The sequence below is a fragment of the Cyphomyrmex costatus genome, unplaced genomic scaffold (assembly GCF_001594065.2).
Source record: "Cyphomyrmex costatus isolate MS0001 unplaced genomic scaffold, Ccosl1.0 scaffold18, whole genome shotgun sequence".
In the NCBI taxonomy this organism is placed as follows: domain Eukaryota; kingdom Metazoa; phylum Arthropoda; class Insecta; order Hymenoptera; family Formicidae; genus Cyphomyrmex; species Cyphomyrmex costatus.
Window position 1 is genome coordinate 1,205,445 of NW_017275824.1, and position 11,304 is coordinate 1,216,748.

The following is an 11,304-nucleotide window of genomic DNA, read 5'->3' on the forward strand; positions in this document are numbered from 1 at the left end:
TCAAATTTTGTTTTCTAGCTATAAGCGAATTCTCGTTAACAGATGCAAGAACCGATGTTCTGCAATACCGCACTCTGAAGAGATACGCTTCTAAAAATGATCCACATATATACTGCGCGCGAATTTCATTAGTTGTGCCATATTGCCAAATCCCAAAAGGCAGATATCAACAAAAATGACATTTTCCCAAAATTCAGGTATTGCAGATCAATTTTTTCTTAAATTATTCCGTAAACTTGTTACTTTGTAGTTTATGTGTTCGTCAATTTCTCCTTTAACCAAAAGAGAAAGAAATGAGGGAAACGATTCATCACTTAGTATATAGTTAGTGATTTTGTCTTTCGTTTAGAATGTCCGTAAAAAGCGCATTAGAAAGGAAGTGACTTGAACGGAACCCACAAAATGTAGTACGTCTGGGATGTCGAGGGTTAAGACAGATCTGTGGCTTTCCGACCAACATCTTTCTGTCGGCATCACTGACTCAATCTCGGAAGACGTCGTATCGCTCTTCTCTTTGCACTCCTTATGACATACGGTCGTTCGCGCGCTTGAAAGAAACACGTTACTACGTTATAGCCCCGCGGAAACATGAAGATGTACGTTCGCATTCGTTTCACACGCGGCGTGGCGAGACGAAGCGAAGCGAAGCGAGGTGAGAGGTGTACGTAACCCCTTAAGGGAATTAGTCACGGTCGCGTTTGGTCGAGTCCAGTCGAGAAACTACCTGAACCTGAACAGATCTCGTGAGCAGTCGGCCGTCACACCTGAGCGCGCGCGAGCTCGTTGAAGAGTCGATAATTGCTTCCTTGCACCTGAAATTAGTAGTGGTCGCCGGGATCTCCCCCTGGATCATTGGCTTCTTTACACACGCCCAATCCTTACCCACGACATGCTCAGAGATCGTCAAGGGATAGCAGATGGCTTTGTGGCCCTTAGTGAATCCTCGGACTTACCGAATTTCTGTTCTATCGTAATTTCTCGAAACGATCTCTCGCTTCTCTCGATCAACTGGATTCTCGCCGAATATTCGATTCCTCTCAGGAAATTCGATTCAGTTAATTGCACAACAACTCATGCACGACCTCGTGGGACAAGGAAGAGCGTTGTTGTCAGTAAATTAATGGCGAACGTTACGTGATAATGATCACATAAATATCTGTATGTATGTGCCATTCAGAAACATTAATCGAGGCTTAATTAATCCTTAATTTTCTTTTAATCTTATTTTTAGAGAAAAATAGGAAGTCAGATAAAATGATTAACATATTAATTACGTATCTTTAAAAAGCATCAATTTGAGCAGCATTATAGAGATTTAAATATTGAAATAATAAGATACAAATTTTATTATCGTTACTATAATGAACAATTGTTCGAGAAATTATATTAAATACTTTTGTCTTTATGAAAAAACTAAGAAATAGGAAAATAATCAGAACAATCAAGAAAAATGTTACGATCACGTCCGCCGTAATACTTTTCTAACGATGTAAACGATAATTATACATTGTGCACGTATTTCTGTGAGAGAAGAGAGTCACATAAGAGGAAGAAAGAGAAAGAGTTCTCTTCCTATGATTGTGCATCATCTTGGAACTTTTACCTGCGCCGACGACATAATATGCGGTTTATGTGTGCTGATTCTCATAACGATTTATGTCGGAACACGCATGATTCATTGAGCATTCATTTAATAACGAGCCAAGTGGCAGTTGCAATTAGCACTTCGTGGAAGATTGAACATTTAGTAAGCATTAATCGGCGCGAAAGTGTTCGCGAAGCTCCTTTACATCTAGCGATATGATCTCCAGTATTCTTATAAAAGTTTTTTTTAATTCACATAGGATCCTACAGATCTTAAAACTTTATTTACAATATTTTACGATATACCCTATAAATGTTACTTTTTATGTCTGTAACTGCAATAACATTTATTTTATACTTACTCTTAATATTATTTATCGCGTATCTATTTTTGTATTTTTTCGGTATGTCGCATTGAGTATGCACATGTGATTAATCACTTCATTTAAGTTGTGTTCTCTTTTCGAATGGATTTGTCAAAATTACCGGGTCGTTATCTTACTTTATTCATTCATTTTTACTTCACCGGTTGGTGGTAAGTTCAGTTCTCCGACGAGAAAGTACCAGAGTGCCGACGAGATTCTTTCAGATGGAAAATAGCGTATATAAGATTTAACGGTATTTGCATATTGGAGCATCGTCAGTATGCTTAATTGACGTTCCTGCAATCTCAGCGATGCGTTAATTTTTTGAAGACAGTCGTTTTGATTGATCTTTGTGTTATAAAGCTTCTAACGCGATCCTTTGCGTCCACTTTTTTCGCTTTTTTCTTCTCGGCCGTTTTCTTTTCTCTTTTGTGCGTTCTATTCACGCATAAATTAACTCCGAGCGAGCCAACGACTCGTAAAGCTGCTGAGAGGAACCGTATTTGGCGGATGAAATGAAAAATGAGACGGCCGCAGACTGAATTTTCACACCGGCGTTCGCGATTTCGCAGGATACGAGACATTATGGAATTTCGGAGTTGGAAGTATTCCATCCGTGCTTGGAATTCATTGCCGGACTTTTCGCGGACACTTAATAAGTTCAAAGCGAAATTGCGGCATTTCTTTAAAAAAAAAAAAGAAAAGAAAGCGTTTTAAAGCTGAACTTCCAAGAATAAAAATAGTCTACTTGAATTCATCAATAATTGCGCGCAAAATGTCTGATCGTCGACGAACTTAGTCGAATTGATTTAATTAAACAATTGTCGATCCTTTTAATTTTGCGGTGACTATGTCGAAGAATTGTGTCTGATAAAATGTTTTGCAGGCAGACAAGTAAATTAAATTCCGTTTGATGGATGTATCGAAGTGCATCGTTTTTCGATAATTAAGCTACGCGCGTGACATTTCTCATAGTTCGATTTTCTAATATATTTATAAGTCTTATCGCAAAAATGACTTGATTAATTATCATTAATTGCATGATCGCTAGAAGGTCCTGTCGCAAACGTCCTTTCTCTTCTCAGACTCTTGTCTATCGAATAGAAAATATATAAGTGTTAATTATTAATTAACGACCGTAGAGCTGCGAGTAAATTAGATATGCGCACACGCCTCTTTTATTTATTGTATATTCACATAAATAAAATTAGCACACATATAATTAGCTATTAGCTTTTTTGCATTTTCGATTACATAAATCTAACATTTTTTACTGTATATTCATAGCAACGTGGATATAAAAAATAGATGTATTAATCTACTTGATTAATATTTGATCTAGATTTGTTTATACGGGAATTACGGACGATTGAACCACTCATTATACGAGAAAAATAAAGAAAAGTTTTCAGGTTTATTTGAATAAGAAATAAAATTCCGTGATTAGAAGTACATAAAATAATTACAGAGCACAGAATCAATATTTTATATAGTAGATACCTTATTACTATCATCAGATATAATTAATTGCCGTTAATGTATGTTACTAGAATAAACAAGAAATGTTGTATCAGAATTGTCTTCCTCGATGTTTCATTAAAATTTCTAGTCTGCATCGTAACTTTACTTCTCTGAATACATATCTTTCTTTCATCTCTCTAGTCAACGTGTTCAGATAGGGTAAAATTATCATAACGCCGCTGTTATCAAGATTCTTGTCCATCTTTAAATTCTAATTTTACTTCTTAACCACGATCGGGAAAGTCTAATATCATCGAGGCTATCATGATTTGATCCTGATTTGATGTTCAAGGTCGGATGTCATCGATTCTAAAGGCGGCTTCCCACAAAGCGGTCCCCTTTGCCCATTCGTCCGAATGTCTCGCCTCTCTCTTTTCCTTCTTCCCTCTTTCTTCATCTCGCTCTTTCTTTCTGAGAATCTCGTTCAAGAGGAGATCGGCGCCCGAAGCAGCGTCTACCGTTAGCACGTGTGTCTCGTTATGCCGCGATTCTACGTGCAAATACGACGAGAGCAACTTTCAGCAAGCTTCCGTCCTGCGACGGAGCACGTAGCCCTTTGTCGTGGTCCAGTTTCTCGTGTCTTCCTGCATAATAATGTTTTAGCCCTACTCGAACAGCAAACTTTCGGAAACTGTCAAAATTTCGATGTTGCATATATACATAACTCTCACACAACACCTAAATATTACTTTAGACATTACGTAAATTCAATGAATTGTATATGTGTATCTTGAATATATCTTTCGAAATGAGTTATATGCTAATTTAATGAAATATTTTATCGGTTTTTACCATGATGAAATTTCGATTATATATTATATTATTGTTTTCTTTGTATAAAGCCCAATCTATTCCGATTATGCAATACAATTTAGGCATTTTTATGAATCGCCATTAAGCGATATTACTTGAGAGAACACGTGCGTCAAGGGAAATGATTCGTTGATGAGCCTCGAGAGCGAGTCGTTTTATTCACACCTGATGCAGGTGAAAGTATCATCGTCGATCGCGTTTCGCCGATAACGTTCGCACGCTTGAAAATTTTAGCCATTCCGAATGCATCAAATTCGGCAATATCGATTTAATGAGTTGATAAACGGACGCAGAGATGAAACATTTTTTTGCCTTTCTATGCCTTTCTTTTGTCTTCGTGTAATTCAAGTCAAAAAATTTGTTTATATTGTTTTGAATAGGTTTTTAAATAAATGCAGAAACACAAATATTTCGTGCATAAAATCAACTTTCGTTGAATGTATAAATTCAATTGAATTTCAAATTTTTCATACATACTGAAATATATATTTGATATATATTCAAAGAAAACTTCAAACTGATTTTAGTTTATGAAATTTTTAAATTGAAAATTATACACTGCTATTTGAAAAGGTATATTTTAAAATATGTTATAATTATTCTGTATTTTCATATTTTTTGCCAGAATGAAATAGATATTAACTTATTAAAATCATTTTTTGCTTGAATCTCAAGTTACTATTATTGCTTTTTAACGCAATTTTGATGGTGAATAAATTTATTAATTTACGGACTTGTGTTTTTAAAACTGCTCTGAAATTAATTTATTAATAAATATTATAATCGAATGGAGAGATTTATATTCCACATGGCACAAAACGCGATCTAATCAGTTTTGCAGGACGCTGTGTTTCACAGGATATCCTACTTTCCCTCAGAGTGAGTGCATTACTAGATTACGATAAGTCTTTGATGTCTCTGAGCTATAGATATATAGCTGCTTATTAAATCATTAGTATGCGAACGGATGTCAAATTGCTACACGCGTGATGTCACCGTCTTGTTTGTCTGTCGTTCGCGTGAAGAATATCTAAACTGTCGCTTTATATATGCGACTATATGTATACTGTATGTCATGTACAAGCAATATCGTGTATTTCCTTTGTATCGTAAAGTATGAGAAATTTAGATAAACGATCTCTCTTATCCATCTTTCTCTTCCTCTGCCAATTGAAGTCGCAAGTTCTGTCTGTGTGTACGCGAATGTATAATTTTCGCGGTTAGTGACAGTGACCCAACCGCTACGGCCATTCGCGTCTGGCCCCGCTTCAAAGACTTTCTCGACGTGGTCGTTAACAGGTACGATCGAATTCTCGTCGATCGATGAACATCGAGGCATCTAGCCCCTGGGAGTTGTCCTCGATCTTACAGAAACATACGATTCGTTCGAATCATTACTTTTTAGCATGTAAAGATAATACTGTATTATTTGTTCCATTTATGTTGTATTTAATGTACAATTCTAATTTAAAACAAAAATTGAAGATTGGAATACGTTATATGTATGTAATCCGCAAGGCTTTCGGAAAATTTGTATACACCTCTAAAATATGCAGCTACAAATTACGCAAAAATCGATACTGAATTTCCGAGGCTGTCAAGCAGTCGTGTCTCCTTAATCAGATTTCGTTCACCGATAAATTCGTTATCAGCTAAAGTTCTCTCTCTCTCTCTCTCTCTTTCTCTCAAGAGACATTCACGATATCGAGAATTCGACGAGGATTCTGTACCTACGCATTCGGTCGTGGGAACGCAATTTTGACGATTCCGTCGGTCGATTGAGGCAGGTCACGACCTGTCGGAAATTGCTCCCGGCAACCTTTTGCGAGTGTTAGAGCGAGAATCTTTGGGGAAAGCAGTTAACAGCGCGATCTTTATGACTTACTTTACAAGACATCGAGATCGCTTCTCCACGGAGTCGTAAAGGACATATTTGTCCTTGCTCATATAGTTTGCAAATAGCCGAGCAAAGTACGGTCGATTTGCCGGAAAATGTAGTCACGTCGAGTTCTGCCTGGTTTTACATTTCGTTAAAGTACCATAAACTGTACTCGCCATAGTTACTCGTGTATTCATGACAGTCTTACGTATCAGACAATATAAATTATTTAATAAATTAAATTATTTAATTCGGCGATGTTCATGTCTGTCATTCAATAAATTTTTCTTCAGAGACTTTCGTATGCGTTGAATTTGGTAATTTGATAGCAATTATTTGATCAAATTCAATTATTAGAATATTAGATATAAATATATAAATGCTGATGTAGAGCTGCTACGTGTAAAATTGTATACATATATAATTACATTATATATATGTATATAACGCGTTTTCGTATATAATCTGACAGCACATAGAATAAGAGAAGTTATGAAAAGAATATGAGAACTTGGCAGGGTCAATAGTGCTTTTTGGCACACGGCACCAATAGATGATTTATGCTGATGTGCAAAATGCTTGAAAAGACTCTCAATTAAAAACATCGTAAATATCTACGTCAAATATTTATTTGAATATTTCCACATTTATACAAGGATTATTTCACGTAAGGATTATATTACAAATATGGCAAGGATACATATAAAAATTTCTCATATATTGATTTATTATTATTGAAAACAATCGACTTGACTGACTTTAATATTAATTTCGGTCGTGTACTGTGCACATATATTATAATATTAAACAGAAAACAGGCTATTTGTGAGAGTATCGTAGAAACTAATATTTTATTCCATTATTATCACGTTTAGCCGTAGGATATCGCGAGTTTTATTCTGCACTGTCGAACAGATATTATTTTGCATGCGCGTATTTACACGGCTGTAATTAACGTCCAGCCCATCATCCTAGCCATTGATCGTGTCGGCCAACTACACTCTGGATACCCAATTAGACGAATTAATCACATTTCTGCAATCGCGTAGCCGCGTTATAGTTTTTAAACGATGAGAAATATGTTACCTCTCGTTTACGAACACAAATGCACGTTCGTGTTTACTTCGCTCCATGGATAAGCAAAAAGCTCCTCGAGGAGCTTTTTGCTTATCCATATAAATAACGATACACGTTTTTAATGCCAACTACGTAAGATTTATTTATCTCTCGAAATAAAAGTGTTACAGTTCTTTCCACGGTACGCTCTTTTTCTCCATAAATCGATCTCTGCATTCTGTTTGTTAAATCGGCAGTATCGAAAAATCAATTTAATAAACGTAATATACGTACAGTACTATGCAATAAACGCAATATGTTCTTAATTTGTCAGAAATAGAAATCGGTAAAAAATATAAAATAAATATTGCAAAATGGTAAAAATTGTAGAACTTCTGTGTAGATTATTTTTTTATTATATAATAATAATTTCCATATAAAGTTAGCGAAACGCTAACACTGATTAATATTATATCCCTATATCTGAGTCAAAGCTGCCGTTGAACAGGACAGAAAGCCACATGATATGATTATCCGGCGGTTAATTCAATTTGCTTCTCGCTGTTTCAGATGATATCGAAGAGATTGACCGAGCTATCCAGGTGGCTACTGTTGGCGGGGCTTTTGTGTTGCTCGTCCTGTCAGAACGTACCAACCTCCCTTGAGAATAAACCCGGTAAGTTTCGACTGCTCACTGTCCTAAACATGACGTTACCACTACGTGTCCTGCAGAATATTTTCCATCGAACGAATGAAGACACGAGAAGAGAGCGAGTCTGCCCGCGTTTTACTATTCTAAGATCTCTCTCGTTGCACTGTCATTATTTTTGTACGGCCTTGTGAAACGTTTATTCGTACGAATTCGACCCCGATAAAAAATTTACCGCTCTGTTCCAAATCAAATTTTAATGTAGAAAACGACACATCACATTACCTAACATATACTACGATATGATATTTCGATAAAATGTATTGAGGTTTTAAACGCTCGATAAGAAACATGAAATAATTTGGTTTGTCATAAAGAATGATGCGAGCAAGACGCATAAGCAATATAATTGTCGCAGGATGGCACTAATTTATTAAAATACATATATTAGACAAACAATCTGTAATTATCAGAAAAAAATTTATAAGGTAACTATATAATGTTAAAAACAGTAACATATATTTAATAAGCATAACACTATTCCATTTTGTACGAAGAAAAAAAAACAATTTTACTGAAATATGTGAAAATTCAGGTACAGATTTAGAAATAATTTTGTTGAACTATGAAAATAATTATGTAGGTTGCTCAAGCTGATTGCTAGAAAATTAAAATTTTTTCAAGCTTTGCTCATTATGCTTAGTTTTCTAATTATTTTGACGTTTAATATAATATAAATGACGTAAAATTATTTTTAGATCTGTGTCTAGCTAAATTTTAAATATTTCAGAAAAATTGTTCTTTTCGCGTGTATATATCTACTCAATTATTCTTATTAATTGTTTATATATGAAGACGTGATCGTCGCATCTTTCTTTTAGATTCGAGTTCACTATTCTATTGCATGACAAATCTTATCTTCTGAATTGCATTTGCGAAAACCGCTCTGCGGGTACTTCGATCGTCATATTGCGGACATGGAAGCTGCGGGAAAAAGGAGCTGGCACATTGAAGAACGCGACTTCGTGTCGCGACACGACGTCGCGACGCTGCTATTGCTCTCAAGTATCCAACATCCCGGTGGAATTCGATTTCTTACTTTTTGGACTGAAAATTAGATTTTTCAGAGCGATGAATAGAGGGTAGTAACTCGGAAAGAAGTTAATTAAAGATACACTCATTATGTCCGTGTTAATCGACCAGTTTGCGTTCTTCGTAAAAAGAATAACACAGATTTAGACAGATTCGTTAGAAAATATCTGACTGCGAAAAAATATTCGCTTAAATCGTATATAGCATAGACATTTTTACTTTTCTCCAATTTTTCTCCAAGTTCTTTACGTCTGCGCGACAGTGACCGTTCCTGTTCCGTTTTTATCCGTTCTTGACGCAATGCGGAAAAATGAAGAAATAAAGGAACAAAGGAAAAAATACAAAATAAGACGGAAATATCATAAATATAATATTATGTAAGTTATTTGTCGTAAAACTTGATTAGTGAATTTCCATGTGAGCGGAGATGAAGGAAAAATCCTATGATTAATGAAATAAGACATATCGATTCGGCACATCTGTCCACTTTTGCTTCGCGGAACACAAGCTGCCAAACATTACTATTAATCTTAGCATAAATCTTGATCAAAATTAGTTGCACGTCATGCGTACGTGCGTTTGCATATGCGTGTGCGTCTCCACGTACATATCAGTGGGACGGGTCAGTGGGTCATACCTACTCGGTATTAAAAGACACGTACGCGTACGGTTGGATGTCTTCGATTAATTCATATATTTACGTTATATGCAAACATACGTATTTACATATTGATAATTGAATTATTCTGATTAATATTTGATTAATGATGTTTGTACAGAAAAAAGGAATAAGGAAAATGTTATTCATCAGTAACCTATTAACGTAATAAATCCGTTAATATTTTACAATGAATGGTGCAGGAAAATAATTCATACCTATATTCTCTCTCTCTCTCTGAAATAAAATTTATTTAAATATAATAAATTAACTTAAATGTCATTTTATATAAGTTGCAACTTACTTAAATTTATTTTTATCAATAAGAAAGCGCGCGCCTGTGTGTGTGTGTGTGTGTGTGTGTGCATAATTCTAGACCTTTACAAGAGTCTTCTGTAAAGTGAACTTAAACTAACTTTTTTTATTTGCATAATAGTGCGGAAATAATTGAAATACCAAGGCTCGCAGGAAACGCTACGTCCAATTGTGATCGTTGAAAGTTTTCGTACATAACGTCCGCGTCGGTGAATTGCAATTTTTAATTCGCGTTATGTCAGGATAACGCGTTGGGAAACGACGTTCTAGGCGGATTTCTCGCCTCGCTGTCCCCTCGCCGTGCGTTGTTCTACTTTTAAACAACAACGTCTGACACAAAAGTACGAGAAAATAAACGCGGTGCAGTGCGCGTTTTTATCACGCGCGTTCACAATAGCCAACCAACTTTGCATTTAACGTTCCTCTTAACCTTTGCACTTCTCCGCCGAATGCGGCTGCGAACTCGTCGACCCAACATCCACCTTCGTACATCGCGAAACCTGCTGACCCGTGAGAAAAATCGGCGAAGAATATGATTAATTCCTTGACTGCTTTTCGCAGCATGAATATATACAGCGTTCGTATATAATCAACATCTCGTCGTTTCTCTATACGTGATATTTTTCACTTGAACTAAATATTTTTCCGATTTTTTGAAAAATTAAACCATGAAAGCGCAACGAACAAATAGAATTGATAACGAGATAGAAAATCGCGCAAATATACACGAATATCATGTTGATTATCAGTTGAAAAATTTAAACGATTAATAACTGTACGTTGATAAAAAAAACTGTATACAATTTACTACATTTAACTTTTATAAAAGGGAGGAGGGAATGATATTCCAGTTCCTAGTTAGAGAGTTTCTCTCATCAATGTAAACGCAGCGAAATGATTTACTTTTAATTTTCCAAATATATTCATCATTTTTGCTAAAAGCTTCAATATAATACAATACCGCAATCGAAAGTGCATCGTCCGAAGGTATTACGGCGAATATAAATTTGCGCGAAATGGGAGAAGGGTAACGTATGCTCAAATATGCGGAATATATCGGCGAGACGGGGAAATTAAAAGAGAGAAGATATGACTGCACATTTTATACGCTCGATTTCATTCGGCATTGTACCATTTCCCACCAACAAAAGCGGCACGGGAATGCGGGAATATGTGTCACATAAGCGTAATATGTACAAACGAGCGGGAAAATAATCCCACGCGCCACGGCGACATAACGCGCGCGCACACAGGCAAAAATATAATAACGCTTTCGGTGGCTTTATGCATTTGCATTGCAACTATGTTATGCTTCTCACGCTTTGTTCGGGTTACGGAGAGATTTTACCTTCTTTTTTTTTTTTTTTTTATT

The 11,304-nt window shown here is 35.8% G+C and overlaps 1 protein-coding gene across 1 annotated transcript in view; it reads left to right on the forward strand.

The window, feature by feature from the left end:
• LOC108772104 (flocculation protein FLO11) overlaps positions 1-11,304 on the forward strand; it is a 37,422-nt gene that overhangs the window by 18,320 nt on the left and 7,798 nt on the right. The window contains exon 2 of the mRNA XM_018537559.1: positions 7,789-7,894. Within this exon, the coding sequence (XP_018393061.1) occupies positions 7,789-7,894 (106 nt within the window). The remainder of the gene's footprint in view (positions 1-7,788; positions 7,895-11,304) is intronic.